This window comes from Sorex araneus, chromosome 9, assembly GCF_027595985.1.
Source record: "Sorex araneus isolate mSorAra2 chromosome 9, mSorAra2.pri, whole genome shotgun sequence".
Classification (NCBI taxonomy): domain Eukaryota; kingdom Metazoa; phylum Chordata; class Mammalia; order Eulipotyphla; family Soricidae; genus Sorex; species Sorex araneus.
In genome coordinates, this window is record NC_073310.1 from 39,384,148 (window position 1) to 39,404,806 (window position 20,659).

The 20,659-nt window shown below is 41.9% G+C and overlaps 1 protein-coding gene across 3 annotated transcripts in view; it reads left to right on the forward strand.

The window, feature by feature from the left end:
• The window catches only part of EFCAB2 (EF-hand calcium binding domain 2), a 113,442-nt gene extending 96,011 nt beyond the window's left edge, over window positions 1-17,431 (forward strand). For all 3 annotated transcript variants that reach the window (XM_055147544.1, XM_004605529.2, XM_055147543.1), the window contains 4 exons: window positions 10,287-10,366; window positions 10,950-10,992; window positions 11,104-11,170; window positions 15,193-17,431. In XM_055147544.1, the coding sequence (XP_055003519.1) occupies window positions 10,287-10,366; window positions 10,950-10,992; window positions 11,104-11,170; window positions 15,193-15,308 (306 nt within the window). In that variant the 3' untranslated portion in view covers window positions 15,309-17,431. The remainder of the gene's footprint in view (window positions 1-10,286; window positions 10,367-10,949; window positions 10,993-11,103; window positions 11,171-15,192) is intronic.
• The last annotated feature ends 3,228 nt before the right edge of the window (window positions 17,432-20,659 follow it).

The window sequence follows — 20,659 nt, forward strand, 5'->3', positions numbered from 1 at the left end:
TATCAGCTCGCTTCAAATGGTGCTTGAAAGCTAAGCTGGCTGGGGGAATCTTCCTACAAAGAGTGGTTTTTTTTTTTTTTTTTTTTTTTTTTTGCTTTTCGGGTCACACCCAGTGATACACAGGGGTTACTCCTGGCTCTACACTCAGGAATTACTCCTGACAGTGCTGGGGGACCGTATGGGATGCTGGGAATTGAACCCAGGTCAGCCGTGTGCAAGGCAAACGCCTGCCCGCTGTGCTATCACTCCAGCCCCCCTACAAAGAGTTTTTATTGCCTTTATTTGTTTACTTTATTATTACTTTTTGAAGTGCTGAGAACAAACCCCAGTGTGCTTGTGCAGCATGCGCTCTGCCAATGAGTTGCTGCCTCTTTTCCTTTCCACTCACATCCTCCTTCTCATATTTGTGTTTGCAGCCACAGGCTCTGTGTGTGTGTGTGTGTGTGTGTGTGTGTGTGTGTGTGTGTGTGTGTGTGTTGCTGATTTGTTCATTACTCTCCTAACCTATCAGTCTCATGTAGCATGTGGGGAAACCTCAGGGTGGGTGCATCACTGCTAGTTCATATACCCTATCCTTACTTTTTTTCCACTTTATTTAAACACTATGGTTTAAAAGTTGTTTCAAAGTTGTTCATGATCATTTCTTACAGGCATTCAACATTCCAACCCCAATTCCACTATCACCGTCACCTTTCCTCCATCATTGTCTTTGTTTTCCCAACCACTCTTCAAGCCCCTGTAGCAGGCCCACAATAATTGATTTTACAATGCTTGTTATCACCAAATGCTAACAGAATGAGTAAAAAATATTTCTGTAGAAGAAAATTTTCAAAAATTGTTGTATTTCACCAGGGGACATCAAGTCCTTATCTGAGTGCTTGCTAAGCTGTTGTTGCAAATTAAGCCTTCTGTGTAATGCTTTTTGTTCATTGAAATTGGTTGGCTTCTATGTTACATTCCCATCTAATCTGGTGTGCTGCTACTGGGATGTCAGTGTTATAGAGTTTGAGATGTCAAAAATCTCCAGAAAATCCATAGTATGTAAGTGGGCATTCAGCCAGAAGTGTGGGCAGCAGCTTTTAGGCGTAAGTGTGGTGGTTTGGTAGGCAGGAGCTGGCTCATACCCGCTCCCAGGATCTCCCTGGAGGTCTTAGCCCATAACAGGTATCCCAGAAATTTTCGTGGCCTCCCAGTATCTCCCTGGAGGTCTTAGCCCAGAACAGGTATCCCAGAAATTTTCGTGGCTAGTTGATCTCTCTTAAGATTTATTTATGAATCTATGGAACAAAACCAGTAGGTGAACTTACATGACAACAGTGGGAAGTAGGTGTGGCTGCCAGGGCTTCTGGAAGTACTGGGAGGTGGGGGAGATCGCTCACTCAGAATCCAAGAAGGTCTTATGCTATCTTTTATATGGAGGTACAGGGCAAGTGTCAAGTAATTGTCTTTCAACTAATTTATTTATTTATACATTCTTACTGTATTCCATATACCACATTTTACAGATAAGAGGCAGGGCTCGAGAGCTAGTACAGGAGATAAGTCTCTTGCTTTGCCACCAACAGTGATTTTTGAGGATTCCTATGGTTCCAGGGATAGAATTGTGGTTGGCACCTGCAAGGCATTCGCCCTTCCCCTTCTACTGTCTCCTTCGCCCCTATCAGAGTATTTTTGTTGTTTGGTTTTGGGGCACACTTGGCAATGCTCAGGTGTTACTCCTGACTCTGCACTCAGGAATTACTCCTAGTTGTGCTCAATGGTGGGCTGGAGCGATAGCCCAGAGGGTAGGGTGTTCGCCTTTCACGCGGCTGACCCGTGTTTGATTCCTCCGCCCCTCTCAGAGAGCCCAGCAAGCTACCAAGAGTATCTCGCCTGCACAGTAGAGCCTAGCAAGCTACCTGTGGTGTATTCGATATGCCAAAAACAGTAACAGCAAGTCTTACAATGGAGATGTTACTGGTGCCCACTTGAGCAAATCGATGAGCAATGGGATGACAGTGATAGAGACAGTGTGCTCAATGGACCGTACTGGATGCTGGGAATCAAACCTGGGTTGGCCACATACAAGGCAAGCTCCCTACTTGCTGTACTATCTCTCCAGTCCCAATCAGAGTATTTTTAGACTATGGTTGGTCTGATATGGTGGCTATAATATTATCTTCTCTCCAGTGTCTTTCTTTGTTATTTATTTTTATTAAAACTTATGGGGCCTGGGACTGGAATGATAGTACAGTAGGTAATGCATGCTGCGGGTCTGGGTTCTTTCCTTGGCAATCCCATGTGGTCCCCTCAGTATTGCCAGGAGTAATTCCTGAGTGTAGAACCAATAATATCAGCTGAACATTGCCACGTGTGGCAAAAAACAAAACAAAATAACCCTTATAGGACCAGAGAGATAATACAGTGGATAAAGTACTTGCCATGCACACAGGCAACCTAGCACAGCACTACATGTGGTTCATCAGTTGATACCTCAACACAGAGCCAAGATTAATCCACACCTACCCCACCAGGTATGGTCCCCAAATCAAAATCGAGCCAAAATGAGAATTCCTGTCCTCTTTTTGCTGCCATTGCTGTTGTTGTTGTGATTGCAGGGTGTCTTACACACTTCTCACGTAGTCCATGCTGGAGGTCATGCAGCACATGTGCTCAGTGTGGTTACTCATTTGGTTTTGATGCTTGTGCGTTTGTTCACTGGAACTGACAGTCTTTTCAGGCACACAGTTAGGCTTATGCTCGCTGGAGTCTCCCACTATTCATTAGCTGCCATTGTGCTATTGTGCCCACGCATCATTTCAGCTGTGGCATTTGTCTGGGGTCGCACCTCTTATTGTATTCCTTACACATACCTGACTGTGGTGTGGCCAGAAACTGTGTGTGGCACTGTCAGGATTGTGCTCGGTGGGACACAGAGTATTTGAACTTGTGACCATATGCATACAAGGCTGGTTCTCTAAGCTCTTCTGCTGTTTCTCCAGACAGGCAATGTCTGTTTAATTACAGAAATGAGGTGGATGGTCTCAGTTCAACTTTGTTGTAAGTAAAGATAGCTCTGACTTATTGCTTTTCCAACACATCTTCTTTTATTTAGGGAATCTTTTCTGAATTTGTCTTATTTTATTTTAAATTGATTGAATAAGTTTCTTCCTGAAGAAAGTGGACCTGATGAACCTAATTTATTTATCTCTGCAAGATAGTTTCTGAATTTTGACTCTCTGCTTTGCTAATCCCCAAATGCTAAACAAAGAAATTTCTGCTTGATGATGGTGATTCAAACTTCTTAGCGGGGCTGGAGCAATAGTATAGCAGGTAGGGCATTTGTCTTGCAAGCTGCAGACCCTGGATTGATCCCTGGAATGAGCTATGAACCCCAAGCCATGTAAGGAGTGATCCCGAGCACTGAGCTGGGAGTAAGCCCTGAGCACTGCTGCATATGGGCTCCAAAGAAAACAAAACAAATAAGCAAAAAACTCTAAACAAAACATATACACACAAACCCCAAAATGCCTTCTTAAATGGAATAAATTTTGTATGCTTAGAATATGCATGCTATATTAATAAAGCTGCTGCAACAATGATCACAATCATTGGCTCAAACAAGAGAAATAGGTTGTTTCTGCTGGCTTTATAGCATGCACATACATCCTGCCTTTATGACACAGAAAATATTATGTTCCTGTGTCCAAACTTCCCCGTTTCTAAGAACATCAGTCCACTTGAACAGGTTGGGGACCCTCCCTACTAATCCCATATTAACTCAGTTACCTCCAGTAAATATTATAGTTCCAAATAAGTCGTAAAGCACTACTGATTAACTGATTATTTTGGCTAATTAAATTTTTCTGTTAACATTAGGGGAGCCTGGGTAGGGCCATGTATAATAAATTTTTGTATGCTCCAGTAGTTTCCAGCATATAAGGAATAGTGTGTGAAATCTGCATTTGGAAGTATTCTACACTTGTAATGTTTTTCGGCCATTTCTTAGGCTGCTTTTGTACAGAAGAACACATAAGATTGGCCTCTAGAGGACAGTGTTGAGTCATGGATTTCACAGTCTGTCCAAGTTGAAGATGGACTTTTTTTTCTTTAACTACAAAGCTTCTGTTCATTCCTTATACTTCTTTCTAAAAAATCAAAGAAAATGTATACCTCTTTGACTACTCCAGTTAGCTGGATATCTGCTTTAATTAAAGACCTTGGTGCAATTTTTGCTCCACAAAGATGCATCAGGCCAGCATGAGTGCAGTATTCAGCCTCATGTTTGAGCCCTGAGGGCCTGAACAGATTATGCTGTTCCCAAGTTCTCTTGTGACAGAGATTTCTGGAGAGCCACACTCCCTTCATAAGAACTAAAAGTAGGTTTTGGATTGACGAGAATGCTCCTACTAGAAAGGGGCTCTGATTTGTTCTGATCTGCTCTATGGCGGTTTGTGCAGGATTGAGGAAGGAAAAGCAAACCATGGCTCTAGCTTCTGGAGAAAATTTCTTGAGTCATCAGTATTCTTTCAAAAACTTATCCTCTCCCAAAGGTGGTCTTATGAGATTGACATTTTATTATTTTATTTGATTTGATCGTGCTGGAAGTAGAACCCAGGACTTCACACACACAAGGCAAGTGCCTTATATTGGAGCTACGAGCCAGCCCTGACATTTTATTTTTCAGAAGGCTCTGGGGATGGGGTACAGAGTGCCACTTGCAACAGCTGATTCCCGTGAGTCGTGCTTTACAAAACATTCACCTTGGACTTAGTGGCAGCCAAAAAGGATTACCTGGTGTCAACAGGCTCAGAAAATTCTGAGATACCTCATTCTCTTCATAGGTGGGTGGCATTTTCTTTTCTTTTCATTAAGGTAATGTTGATTTGCAAGGTGGTGCATTTTATAAGTGTGGCTTCACACATCTTCAAAATGTCCATTATCACACTCCCCACCAAAGTATCACTGTGCCTCTGCCACTGTCCACTGATGCCCTAACTCACCCCTTTGATCTCCTCTCCCATCTCCTTTTCTGGTAATCTCAGTTATTTGGACAGAGTAAGATTTTTCTGTTTGTTATTTTGGTTTTATCTGTTCCTTGGTTTTGTTCCTTTGAGGTCATTCCGTAGAGGTCTGCTTCAGGTCTGTGACTGAGCATGACTCCTCCCTTTCCATCTCCATTGCCACAAAAGGCACAGTTTCATCTTCCTGCTGAGTGGCATTTCAGGAGCATTCACCTTATCTTTTTGATCCACTCATCTGCTATTGGGCACTTGGATTGTTCCCATGTCTTGAGAGTTATTGTACATATTGATGCAGTGAAATAGATCTGCATACATCTTTCCAGATTCGTGTCTTTGTTTCAGTTCTCCACACCTCAGAGTCGAACTGCTGGATCACATGGCAATTTTTAATATTTTGAACTCTCTGTACTGTTCCTGGTAGCACTTGACCCAGTTTGCATTCCCATCAGCAGTGTATAAGGATTCTTTTTCAATGGGCAGCATCTTCTGCGGAGAAGAGAACCTGAGAATCTAGTATAAATGTTTTTTAAAATTGCTGTAATGTGGATGACAGTGCATTTCACTTAGGAGCAAATTGTATTTCATGGGTTTTTTTTTTGTTTTTTGTTTTTTTTTTGCAAGGGGTGGTGGTGGTGGTTTTTGCTCCAAAGAATAAATCTATAAAAAGTTTCTGCTCCAGCAGGTAGGGCGTTTGCCTTGCACGCGGCCGACCCGAGTTCGATCCCCGGCATCCCATATGGTCCCCCAAGTACTGCCAGGAGTAATTCCTGAGTGCAAAACTAGGAGTAACCCCTGAGCATCGCTGGGTGTGACCCAAAAAGCAAAAAAAAAAAAAAAAGTTTCTGCTCTTTAAAAAATTTTTATTTTATTGAATCACTGTGAAAAAAATACAAAGCTTTCAGGTTTAAGTCTCAGTCATATAATGATTAAACCCCCATCCCTTCACCAGTGCACATGTTCCACCACCAAGAACCCCAATATATCCCCCTCCCACCCACCCCCCACCTAAGTATCTAATGATCTTCACTTTATTCTCTCCACACTTTGAATACATTCAATATTTCAATAGAGAACTCACTATTATTGTTTGGAATTTTCTCCCAACAATCAGGCCTGCTGAAAAGGCATCATTTAGTAATTTCTTTTCATTGCTGAGAATGAAGACTTTATGAGCTCTGCTGTCGTGGCCGCGCGGTTTTGTATCTCTGATATTTTAGCTCAGTTCATAGTCTAGATGTATTTTGGTAAGAAGCCGTCCTGGGTGCCAAAATGGGTTAGAAGACCTCTCGGATTATAGTCTTTAGGAGCAGAGGGTCCTTTTCACGCCCGGCAGCTCCGGATCTTATCTGGGCAGAGGGCATGCTGGTAATGCCCCCCTCCTATGATCGCCTACAAGCCACGTCACTGAAAACTCATACCTCTGGGTTGGGAGTCTTAGGAGGTGGCTCTTGCCAAGTGGGTGTTGCCGCTGCCACCATTTTCCACGCAGAAAAACAGGGTAGAGAGGGAAAATCCCTCCCTGGGCGGCACGGGGCTGTAGCACAGCTCACAGTCTAGATGCATTTCTGTAAGAAGCCGCTCTGGGTGCCAAAATGGGTTAGAAGACCTCTCAGATCATAGTCTTTAGGAGCAGAGGGTCCGTTTCACACACGGCAGCTCCGGATCTTCTGCTTCTGTTTTGTTTTGTTTTGTTTTGTTTTAGAGGCATGCCTTGCAGTATGCAAGACTTACTCATGGCTTTACACCTAGGGATCACTTCTGGCAGGGCTCAGGGAGCCAAATGTGGTGACTGGGATCAAACCCATATTGGCCACAAGCACTCTACCTGCTATGCAATCACTCTAGCCCCTGGTAGTTTTCTGTTTTTGGTTTGTTTTTGGATTACACCTGGCGTTCCTCGAGGATTATTCCTGGCTCTCAGAGGACCTTATGTGTTGCTGGTGATCAAACCCGAGCTGATTAAGTGCAAAGCAAGTTGTAGTATTGCTCTGCCTCCACCTCTCCCCACCCCTGCTCAAAGTTTCTCTGTTGACAAGCCTCGTAAGAGCATATTGTGAAAGAGAGTGCAAGATTTTTCCCCCCACACTTTATTTAATCACTATGGTTTACAGTCATTTATGATGATTTGTTACAAGCATTCAGTATTCCAACCCCAATCCCACCACTACTGTCACATTCCCTATACCATTGTCTATATTTTTCCATTTCTACATTTCTCAGACAAGCCTCACGCATGAAGGAACTGGCAGAGGAACCCAGGTGTGTAGGACCCGGGGCTGAGATCTCCAAACCTTCTCAGATCAGGACTGGGCCTCCTCCACCCAGATTCCCTTTTCCAGTAGCTTGGCAGTCACACCCACAAACTGCCCCTGGCACCGTGTAATCCCATCAATGGCCAAGATCCAGAGACTATAAAACAAAGCTCCCAGAAGCGACCTCTTATTGCCTAGTTCTTCTCTCAGAGAACCCACCCAGCAAGCTACTGAGAGTATCCTGCCCACAAGACAGAACCTGGCAAGCTCCCCGTGGCATATTTATATACCAAAACTAGTAACAATAATGGGTCTCATTCCCCTGACCCTGAAATTGCCTCCAGTATGGCACCATTAGGAAGGACAAGTAAAGAGAGGCTACTAAAAATCTCAGGGCTGGGATGAAAGGAGATGTTACTGGCACCCGCTCAAGCAAATCGATGAACAACGGGATGACAGTGATACAGTGACACATTCTAGCAGCCACCCCTCAAGCCTGCCTCCTTAGCAGGCCCACAATAATTTATTTTATATTGTTTATTACTAGTAAATGGCTAAGAGAAAGATAAAAAAATATTTTCTTGGAACAAAGTTGGTAAAAATTGTTGTATTTCATCATGGGGACATTAAATCCTTGAGGGTTTAGTAAGATACTGCAAGTTAAGCCTTCTGTGTTAGTTATTTTTAATCGAGATTGGTTGGCTTCCATGTTACATCTCATCCAATCTGGTGTGCTACTACTGAATTGTCAGTGTTGTAGAATTTGGAGATAAAAATGCGGCTACGCATTCAAAAAAATCCAGAATATTTGACTGGGCAGTCCAGCTGGAATTAAATTTTTTAACAGGACTGTGTCTGAAAAATTTTTGTGGCTAATTGATCTCTTTCAAGATTGGTTTATTAGTCTCTGGAACAAGGCTAGTAGAAGAGCTTCTGTGGTGGCAGAGATGGTTCATGAGTATGATTGCCAGGGCTACTGAAAGTACAGGGAGATGTGAGGAGATAGCCCATGCTGACTGCAAGATGACCTGGAGTTTTTAACTGCAGGGACCCATGTATCTGAGTTTTTTGACAGGTATAGTTCACCATGAGGCTCAGTCCTGATGTGATAGTTATGAGGCTGGAGTCATGGCCAATGGAGTGTGGGAGCAGGCAGCTTCCAGGGATTTTTTGGGTGGGCGCTGGCCTGTCCCCCTCTAAGACTGCCTAGAATGCCTCAGTCAGGAATGGGTGTGGGAGTGGAAGATTTATAGCTCCTTGTAAACAGGTGAATTTGAGATTTAAGAGCAATAGTATTTTGTTCAGCCACACCATCAAAGTTGAACCTGTGGGCAAGGTTCTCTCTCATTCCCTTCAGTTAATGCTACAAATGAGAAGTTCCCTTCTTCAGTTAGAGTTTTCTTAATTAGTAGAGGTAGAACAAAGTTCCAATTACCACCTTGGTATATAGTATTTAATAAGTGCCACATGGATTTGATGTGTACTGTTGTCCTTGAGATTAACCTGGCCCCGTATCTAGTGTTCCTTATCTCAGAGAATGGCATGACCTCGTGCCATTTAGCAAATTTTAATCCTGGGAGATTTAGGAACACAGAACTGAGACACAGAACCAGGTCCTATTGACTTTTCCTTCTTAAATATGTCTTGAATTTATCCACTTCTCTTTCTGTGACCAGCAAAGCCTTTTAGTGTATTTGTTTAGACTTGCTGATGTCACCTCACCCACAACCAGTGTGACCTTGTGAGAACACACATCTCTAAGGCCCTCAGTGGTTGGTCGTAGAAGGACAACTAAAGTCACTTGAACAGACAGTGATCCTTCATGGTCTGGTTCCAGTCTTTCTTTCTCTAGCCTCATCTGAAGCACACTTCTCCTTAATGTTAGTGAATTAACTCCCTTCCTCCCTCCCTCACTCCCTTCTTCCTTCCATCTTTCCTTCCTTTCTTTTTTTCATTCCTTCCTCCCTTCCTTCCTTTTTTCTTTCTTTCCCTATCTTTGTGTGTGTGTGTGAACTATGTCCCAGTTCTGTGTCTCCTTCTGGGCTACACCTGACTGTACTCAGGGTTACTCCTAGCTCTGTGCTCAAGGATTACTCCTGGCAGATTTTGGGACCATATGGGCTGCCAGGGACTGAACCTGGATCGGCCATATGCAAGGCAAGCACCCTACTTGCTTTATTATCATACTAGCCCCAAAAGAGTTATTTTGCCTTGTTCTTATAGACCCATCCTTTTTCTTCTTTTTTTTTCATTTTTAAAATAGAAATCACTGTGATTCAGTTTAAAAAGAAATTTGTGATTGATTTTTAGTTATACAATGGTCCAGTACCAGTCCTTTCACCAGTGTCTACTACCCTCCATCAGTGTCCCCATTTTCCTTCCCACCCCTGCCCCCACACATCCTGCTTTGTGGTAGGCATATTTCCCCTCCACAATTGTCCTAATGTTGCTTTCTCTAACTTATCCATCGTCATTACCACCCCAGTGGCAAGTTTTCTACTAAAAACCAGTTCTGCTTTTCGTTCCTATTCCCTTTGGTATTTGATATTCCTGTATGTAGTTTCTTTATATTCCACATATGAGTGAGATCATTCTTAGTCTGTTCATTTCCTTGTGACTGATTTTACTCATCATGATACTCTCCAGATCCACCCACATAACAGCAGGCAAATTTCATGACTTCATCTTTTATTATAGCCAAGTAGTATTTTCCACTGTATGTATGTACCATAGTTTCTTTATACAGTCATTTGTTCTTGGATATTTGTAGAACCATCCTTCTTCACTTCATTGTGCTTACATAAACTTATAATTAGACACCCAGGATTGTTGTTTTGGTTATGCTTTCAATACAGAACCATAAATTTTGTGAGCAAGAATCATACCCAAATTCATAGTCAAATTCTTAGTACTTGTCACAGTATTAAGCTTAGAAAAAGTAATTCCTCACTACATTTGTTGAATATGTGTGTTTTATTTTTAAATTATATACACACACTCACACACATGTATTTCCTTATTGGCTATTTAGGTAGAGGAAGAAGAACCCACTGGATACATTCGATATGAAAAATTTCTTCCAGTGATGATTAAAGTACTACAGGAAAAAAGGTAAATGAATTGTTAAGACAAAATAATGATTAGAATTACATTGATTTCAATTTTTTATTGTATATTATATTCAACCAATACTTATCTTAGAGTAGAGTCATTCTAACTTTTCACTGTACTTCTGAACTGCCTTTTAGCATGTACCTATAAATATTAACTACTTCAATAATCACTAAAGTATATTTAGAGGGGAAATTAGGTGGCAAAATAATAGATCAACTACTATTATTATTTTGAATTATTTATGATAATAATTAACCCTAACTATTTTTCCAGAGGAAGAATATATTTAGCTTACCATGGTTAGTTTCTTTTAGAGATTTTTTCCCCAGATAAGTGGAGTTTTACAGTGATAAAAAAGGCAAATAGAAAATATTAAATATGCCAGTTAATATTTAATTAAATGTTTCTTGTAGGATCAGAATGTTTTCAACTTTTAGACATAGAAATCCAGAGATGTTTTAGTGAGGAGAGTCATATTTTCCTTGTATGGTAGCAGTTTATGTTTAATTTTAAGTGGTAATTTATTATGTAGTGACTGAGCAAAATACTGTGATATTTACTCCTTTTATTATATAATTAGATACAGACCAATTCCAGAAGATGTTCTTCTTCAAGCCTTTGAGGTATGTAAACTCCAGCTTTAATATATATGTATGTATGTATATAAAAATTTGATCACGTAAAATTTATTAACCAAATAAAAAGTATAATATCTATCTTTTCTCTTTCTCTAGGTTCTAGATCCAGAAAAACGTGGTTATCTTTCTAAGGATGAATTGATTAAGTATATGACTGAAGAAGGTAAGAATGACTATTTGTAAGGGATTAATATTTCTGAAATAATTAAAAAAATATAGACAATTCTTTAAAAATAATCACTCAGGTTTAAAAGAGTGAGTTTTGGTTGTGTGATAGTTCAGAATTTGAAGAGGTGAAAATACCAAAGGTAGGTTAATCGCATGTCTTTGAATTTGAATTGAAGCCATTCACTTAGAATTTTTTTTTCTTTTTCTTTTTCTTTTTTTTGCTTTTTGGGTCACACCCAGCAATGCTCAGGGGTTATTCCTGGCTATGCACTCAGGAATCACACCTGGCATTCTGGGGGACCATATGGGATGCCGGGGATAAAACCTGGGTCAGCTGAGTGCAAGGCAAATGCCCTACCCACTGTACTATAGTTCTGGCCCTCACTTAGAATCTTTTTTAAAAATTACTGATCAATCACTATAGGTAGTGTGTGTGTGTGTGTGTGTGTGTGTGTGTGTGTGTGTGTGTGTGTGTGTGTGTTTTAATAGGTCAAAGATTTGTATTGGAGTTAATGAAACTCCCATTTACCAAGCTTTTCAGTACAAGCATCACATAACACAGTCTCAATTAAGTATGAATCTCACATTTATTTTCCATTTTTCATTATGCTAATATAACCATATATGTGCTTTGGGTTTTGTTCTTGTTTTTATTTGAGGTACATCTGGCCCTGCCTCTGTGCTCGGGAATCACTCCTGGTGGGGCTTGGAGAAGTATGCAGGGTGCTAGGGATCAAAACCTGGTTTGGCCACATGGAAGGAAAGTGCCCTACCAGCTGTTCTATCTCTCCAGCGTCACCATAAATTTACTCTGAACTTGAATTACACACATACATATGAAACTGTATAGAATATCTGAATACCTATAAATGATGGCATTTTTTCTTTAATTCTACATACTTAGGCCAATGTATAAATTTGTTTTCCCTTAGTTTTTGTATTTTTGGGTCTTTGGGCCATATTTGACTGCGCTTAGGACTTATCCCTGTCTCTGTGCTTAGGGATCACTCTTGGGACCAGATGTGGTTTTGGGGAATCAGATCTTAGTTAGCCATGTATAAAGCAAGTGCTTTAACCCATTGCACTATCTCTCTGTCCCTGTTCCTTTAATGTTAATGTCAGTAGCCTACCCTCCCATATGTAATTAGAGTGCTGTTACTATATTTAGTTCACTGCTCACAAAATGATTCCTGAATGATTCTGAGACATCGCTTGAGACAGAATCAAAAGTAAAATTAATAGATGAGACTTATATGCACAACTGGTTATTGACTTAATCCACCACTAGATGAAAAGATAGGGAATGAGAGTAAGAATGACATGAGAATCACAACTAAGATTACTTTATGGATTAACTCTGATGGAAATGTTAGGACTTTCAAAGCAGTAGCTTCTTAGTCCAAAGGATTAATTGAAGGGAAGCAAATCATAGTAGGCAATAGGAATTTTGTAAAATGGCCCAAATCATCATGCCAATCCTATGGTGTCCTTAATAAGTGTCCATGTGGGGACTAAGTGTAAAGGAGAGGTATCACTGTCTCACTGTTGTCCCATTGCTCATTGATTTGCTCAGGCAGGCACCAGTAATGTCTCCATTCATCCCTGTCACGTACAGGATCAGGGGAATGAGGCCCATTATTCTTACTGTTTTTGGCATATCGAATACGGCACGGGTAGCTTGCCAGGCTCTACCATGTGAGATTCTGCATCACTCTCTTCCGGGAGCTATGTTTTATAGTCTCTGGATCTTGGCCATTGATGAGATTATATGGTGCACCGGGGGCATTTTGTGGGTGTGATTGACTACCAAATTACTGGAAAATTGGGGATCTGGGTGGAGGAGGCCCAGTCCCGATCCGAGCAGGCTTGGAGATCTTAGCCACAGGTCCTGCATACCTGGGTTCCTATGCCGGTTCCTTTATGCGTGAGGCTCATCTGAGTATGTGGAGAGTGTCCCTGAGCATAACTGTGGCTGGGTTCTGGAGGTTTTTGGCTCTCAGGGCTCTGAAGCCCTGGGGGTGGGGAGAGAGACTCAACCTGCCCCTGCTCTGAGGGGCCCCGATGAAGACAGCCTGGTTCGGGGGCAGGAGATTCTTCCAGGGAGCACTGAGAAGATAGTCGAACTTGACTATTTAGAGGAAGTAAAAGGGGAGAGGTAATGACATTAAAATCTGCCTTCTTAAGGATCTTACAACCCTATTTTTAAAATTAAAATAATTTCTAAAATAATTCAAAACATTAGATAATAGGGTGGTAGAAATAATAGGGGCATTGCCTTACACTTAGCTGATCCAGATTTAATCCCTGACACGGCATTTGTTCCCTTGAGCCCCCAGGAGTGATTCCTGAGCACAGAATCTGGAGTAAGTACTAAACATAGCTGGGTGTGACACCAAAACAAAAAGCAAACAAATAAAACATTGTGTAGTAGAAGCAGTGAGTATCAGAAGATTGCTATGGGCTTGTTTGGTCTGGAAAAGCCATGTGGCAAGAGTTTAAAAGGAAATAGTTTTGTTAGAATGGTAGAAGTTATATGGGTGAGTTACTGAAAGTTGGAACAAAAAAAAATCTTTGCTTTACAGCACCCCTTATTGTAAGTCTTAAATGCTGTTGAATGATGAGTAGGTGAAAGAAGAATGGGAAAGGGTACTGATGGGAGATACAGATTGATAATAACACTTGGAACAAAAAGTAGGAGGTACGAATGTGCATATTTCAAGAACCCATAGACAATAAGGCTTGGAGGGGCTTTCGGACAAAAATGTGGAGTAAATGTAGATAAATTTGCTAGGAGCACATTGTAAGAACCTGGGCTAAAGTTTAGAATTCATTCTGTGGGAAATGGAAGAGATACATTACATGGTGCAAGAGGGCTTGTTAGATGAATCCAATGTCAATGGTATGTTAGATGCATAAGAAAGAGGTTAAATTAGGAAACCAGTTTGGTTATTGCAGCATTTTGTAGGCATCCCAATAAGGGCCTGATCTGGCAGTTGGTGGAAATGGAAATAAGAGATTGGTAGACTGTGCCCATTTATAACAGTATCTATGGTCCCTGATGAGTTACAGAGGGCAAAGGACAAAGATGGCCGCCGAGTTAAAATAAGAGAAATACTTTCACCTGGATGGATGATGGGTAATACCTAAGTAGAGAGGGACAGGAAATAACCCCTGAGCATCAATGGATTTAGCCTACTTCAGTGGTTTCAGACCACTTTGGATACTGACTTCACCAAGATAAGAAGCAAACTCTTACCTTGCTTTTTATCTTCTTACCTTGGAAGAGGTAAGAGGCATCTTACCTTGTTTCTTATCTTCTTATCTTGATATGAGCTTCTTATTTTGGTGAAATCAGTACCCAAAGGGGCAGGAGCGATAGCACAGCAGTAGGGCGTTTGCCTTGCATGCAGCTGACCCGGGTTCGATTCTCCTGCCTCTTGAAGAGCCCAGCAAGCTATCGAGAGTATCTCACCCCCACGGCAGAGCCTGGCAAGCAGAACAGGGCTCTCTGAGAGGGACAGAGGAATCGAACCTGGGTCGGCCGCATGCAAAGGAAACGCCCTACCCGCTGTGCTATCGCTTCAATCTGAGCTATGATATAGGTAAGAAAATTCTAAAATATGTCCAGAAGGGGCCTGAGAGATAATGCTGTGGGTAGGAAACTTTCCTTGCACATCACCAATCCAGGTTCGATCCTGGGCACCCCGTATGGTCCTCCAAGGCTCCAGGAGGGATCCCTGAGTTCAGAACCAGAAGTAAGCTCTGAGTACTGCTGGATGTGACTCCCCACATGAAAATGTTCAGAATATGTCAGGTGTTCAAGAGCATGCTCTCCAAATACCTGTTCTGCCATGCTGCATTTCTCTGCCACTCCAGGAACAGTCACTAGTGTCAGAGGTGGGGGGTGGGCTGGGGAGGGGGAGGCAGGGGATTCAGGGCAATTAGCCGGGAAGCAGAGAAAGAAATAAATGTCTAGAAGACTGTCAATGATAAATTTTCCTTCTTGTTCTCCCCCAGGTGAGCCTTTTTCTCAGGAGGAAATGGAAGAAATGTTGTCAGCTGCTATTGATCCAGTAGCGAACGTAATTTACTACAAGGATTATGTGACGATGATGGTGTTAGATGAGAGTTAGATGCTCTAATGGCTTAATTTCTAATTGAAAGGGTAATAAAAGATTGCTTATCCTTTTGAATTTCACGTTTTTATCTTATACTTCCTCCCTATGATAATTAATGCCTGAAGACAGCTATTTCAAGATATTCTGTTCTTGAGAGATGATCATAGCAATTTAAAACATAATTTAGTATAACTAGCCTTATATGATGACAAATGGGTAATTCTTTTAAAGTCTTAAAGCATTTTAATATCATGGACTTTTGTTAATTTTCTACAATAAAATTCATATTACCTTCAAATTAATTAAGTTGACAGAAATGAGGAATGATCCAAGGTTTGTCATACTTTGTCATCTTGGGAAGGAACACAATGATTACGGATTGAAAATTCATAGAGCAGCGGAATGGAAATATTTTATTTAAGGCACTGTGATTTGAACTATTGTTAATGATAGGGTTTCATGCATACAACATTCCAGCACCACACTGAAAACGTTTTTAAACAAGAATACTTTATGTATTAAAAATATAGATTTGCCAAGAATGTTGGGCTACACCCAGCAGTGCTCAGAATCTATTCCTGGCTCACTCAAAAACAACCCCTCAGGTACTTGGGGTAGCTATATGTGTTCAGTAATGTGAACCAGGCTTCAAGGTGTGTGAGGCAAGCACTGGACTTCCTGTACCATCTCTCTATCACAGAACAAACACTTGAGTGATCTGAGTGAGTTAAGTGAAATTATATTGAAGAGTATTTCCTTATGAGTTAACAATTATAAATTTCTTGAGATTATACAAATTGAGTTAAAAAATTTAAATTTTCTCATCTATTATGTCCCCATTTATGGCAAATGAAGTTGAGATAATTAAATTTAGAGATAAGAAGACTGAATAGAAATTCATAGTATAGGATGTCAGCAATTCTCTTCTAGTCTTCAGAATTCTTACCTATTCATATTATCTGTCATAAGAATATGTGACAGATATTCTTATGTCATATATTATGTCATATATATGTCCTGAACACTGAGTAAGAATATTAAGAACTTTTATGTTGCACAGGACATACAGCTGTTGACAAAGCAAGATAAAGTTATCTGTGCAAAGAAATAGCAATGGAAAAGACATAGGAACTTAGAAGCAAAGGGAAAAATAAAGTAAAAGAAAATGAATAGCTTCAATAACCAATATGTTCTTTCATATACTTATGCATATGTGCACACACAGAATGATCTCTGTAGATATTTCACCACTACATTTGCATACATATACATTGCACTGTAGCACTGTCATCCCATTGTTCATCGATATGCTAGAGTGGGCACCAGTAATGTCTCCACTATGAGACTTGTTGTTACTGTTTCTGGCATATCAACTATGCCATGGGTAGCTTGCCAGGCTCTGCTGTGCAGGCGGGATACTTTCGGTAGCTTGCTGGGCTCTCCGAGAGGGTCGAAGGAATCAAATCCGGATTGGCCATATATAAGGCAAACGCCCTACCCACTGTGCTATCACTCCAATCCATACATATACATACACACTCATATATGTAGATATATAAATACTTGATACTGCTTGTTGTATTTCTTCACTGGGAATACAATCTTGCCCTCCAAGAGAGAGCATAGATAACGAAGAGACTATTTGTCACTTTCATTCATTCGTGAAGCAGATACTAAGCATTAGAAAATGCTCTAGGAACTGGAGTTAGGATACAAGTAAGTCCCTAAATAATCAAGGCCCAAGAAGTGTAGCCTCTCACCCCCAGTCATTCAGCAGCCACATTTCCAACAGGGCACACTCAGGACACTGTAGAAAGTTGGGCAGCTAATATGGCAGAGGAGCTTTCTGGACAGCAAAAGACTACTGAGTTGAGGAGCCTCCCCAGAATTCCAGAACAGGTACTGAAAGAAATGCTGTTTGCTAAGTGAGCGTCAGGGCTCAGTATATATTTCAGCAGTGGAACAGAAGCAAAACTACAAGACATGTCACCAAATGTGGAATTATCTGGGAGTTGAAAACACTTGAGTGTAGTGTATAGGAGGCAAGATGAGAGATGACGCTGGTGTGGTTGACAGGAGCTTTATCATTAAGAATGTTGTGTTACAACACCTAATCAGAGAGAGGGAACAAAAGGGAATTCCCTGCCATAGTGGCAGGGTGGGGTGGGGGGAGACGGGACTGGGGAGGGGGAGGGATGTTGGGTTTACTGGTGGTGGAGAATGGGCACTGGTGAAGGGATGGGTTATCGAACTTTGTATGGGGGAAACATGAGCACAAAGATGTATGGTTCTGTAGCTGTACCCTCACGATGACTCTCTAATTAAAAATAAACTAATAAAAAAAAAAGAATGTTGTGTTAGGTATAGAGTTAGTGTTTTAACATTAGAGTTTAGACATTATTCTGAAGATCTAGAGGAAGATGTAAGAAGCACAGGAACATGAATTGGAAAAGTTCACATTGGGTAAATTATACTGCCATTCATTCAGAGATGGTCCAAGAAGCAAGGCAGGGATTGGTAGAGAAACATGAGTCTGGCTATGAACTACCTGGATTTGAGGAGCTAAAAGGACACCCAGGGAAGGACATCCCATAACTAATTGGCTCAGCCAGAGGGAATGCTGACTAGAGATGTGAATTTTGGAGTTCTAGGCATGTAATAGTTACTGCCTTGGAAAGAGAAGAAGGTTAGCAGAACCATGAGGAACATCAGCTTTGAAGGGAAGGCAGAGAAAGAGGAATCCCCAGGAGGAAAGGAGAAGCAAAAACTGAAGAGAAGAATATAGGAGAGTCAGAAGGAGGCAGAAACTGGCCAAGCCAAGGGCCAGAGAGGTGAGGCAAATGAAGGTGGGGGAAATGTTCACTCGTTTTACGAAAAGAGTTTACTGGGAATTTCTGACAGAGCTGATTTGTGAGTCTAGGAGTGGCAGATTCCCTTCCCCTGGATTTGAGGAAGTAAAGCAAGGAGATTTGGTTACTTGACAATGAGGAGGAAGAACACAGGACTGGAGAGAAACAGCAGGTTGAGGGAGTCATTTTCATTAAGGTCTATGGGAACAGATGCAAGCACCTTTGTATTCATTCGAAGCACAGAGAGCCAGCAGAGAATTTGAATACTCTAAAGAGAGAGGAGGGACCAGGTTCTAGTGCAGAAAGTTTTGGGGGGCGTGGGTGGGGGGTGTGAAAGGTGGGAACAATGAACTAAGTTTAACAATCCCTACCTACTGGCCTGTTTTTCCTTTTGCATGAGGAGGAAGTAATAGGTTACAGAGCCAGAGGAGAATAATGACATTTCGAACTATCCCCTATGAGAAATAAGGGAGTTGAGAAAGCACCTAGGGAAGTTAGATTTTCAAGTAATCCTTTAGGAATCTGTTCAGGAATGCAAGGTCTGCAGCAGAAGTGGTACATTCAGGATAAGGTTTTGTCATCAGGTGACATGAAAGGAACAAAAGATCAAGGGAGTTGAGGAATCCACAAGAAAGTAGTTAAACTGATGTTCTGCAGAGCAGAATTATTGGTAATACACTATTATGGTGTGGCTGATTGGAGAAAAGGGGGCAGGAGTCTCGAGACAGACTAAAAGGACAAACAACTTGTGTGTTGGAAGCCAAAGATATCCGCCTTTCCTGCCACAACTGAGTAATTATGTGTTCAGCTTGAAATTTAACTTCACTGTTCTTAGTGTTTCTTTTAGTCTCCTCTGTTAACATCACAACTAGTGACACTAGATAATGTGTATTGCCTGCCTCATCACTAGGGGGTTTACAGTCTTCACTCATTTAATCCTCTAATGATATTGAAGCAGGCAGGCTGGTAGATAGGAAAGGACTCCCCATGGCAGTGTGTTCTTAGGAAGTAATAAAACCAATAGCCCTGAAGTCAGAGGGCCCCCTCAGGTGACTTATGTGAGGCAGAAAGGAGAGAATACATTTTCTTTCTCCTGATCCACCTCTGCCACCCCAGGGCGGACTGGGAAGGCTACGAATGCTAAAGTCTGCAGTGAGCCCCTTCACGGCATGGGCCTCGACTCCTGCCGGCCCCACTAGGTGCCTGTCAAGCCACACCTGACACTCACTTAACCTTGAGTTAATCTCCCCACGTGATTTCTCAGGGAGTTGTGAACTCAGGCAGGAGTGAGGAGTTGCTCTTTGCAGGAAAAGAAAGCCAATCCTAGGCCTTACCCAGACCTTTGAGGTCTTTGTCTTTCTCAAAGAAAAGAATTTCAGGAATAGATGAGTAGTGAAGTAGAAACAGGAGTCTTTTTGAGTAAAGAAAGGAGGGAGAGAAAGAGAGAGAGAGTAACATGCTCAAGGGAGAGCACACACTTCTCCAAAGACAGAGAGAACCCCAGTAAACATCTCATGAGGGGAGATGCAGGCAGCATATATACTCGGGCACCACATACGCTTGACCAGGTGGACGCGAGCAGCACATGAGCTGGGACAGCATATATGCGTGCTTCCTTGTTCAAGTTGACCTTTTTGAGGTTTCTCCCAAGCTGCCCCCCATGGAGTTTTCTAGCTAGGTAAGAGTCTGTTGCTAAGGTGGTTGCCAAGGGATTGGTTGATGGTCTTTGAAATTCCTTTCCTTGGCCTTTGTTCCTGCTGGAGGTTCTCTCAGTGGGACCCTCAGGAGAGAGGTGGGGTGGTGTTCAAGCCTTCTCTGGATCTTTGGCACCAGCTAAAGTCTTATCAGGCCTAAATTCCTGTGTCCAGGGGCTAGTGGTTTTATTACTTCACTTAGACATTTACCTCAGGCCAGCACAGACCCAGAGAAAGCTGGATCCCCTCTGAGAGAAGCTCCCCGTAGAAACCAACAGACAGGAAAGAAATGCTAAATAAGACCATCATCTACTCCCAACTCTACTCCCTGGCAACCACCCTAGCAACAGATGCTTACCTAGGTAGAAAGCCCCATGAGGGGCTTGGGAAAACCAACTTTAACAAAGGAAATGTGTTCATATGCTGCCCGAGCCCATGTGCTACCTGTGCCCATGTGGTACTGTTGAGAACATGTGGTGCTTGAGCACGTGTGTCACCTACATCTCCTCTCTTGAGATGTGTGCTTTCATACTTTTACATCTGTTGCTGGAATGTGTACTGAGGCTCCCTCTCCACTCTGGAGAAGTGCTTGTTCTCTCTTGAGGATGTTAGTCTCCCTCTCTTCCCACTTTCTCGAAACTTCCCAAATTAACCCATTTTTTACTTCACTGCTTATCTCCTCCTTAAATTCTTTTCTGTGAGGGAAATGCAGGGACCAGAATGGCCTGGGTAAGGTCTACAGCTGACTTTCCTTTCCTGCAAGGAGCAAGGCTCACGGTCCTAGATTTCCCCAGCCATTCCCAGTGGCAGAGGCGGATAGAGA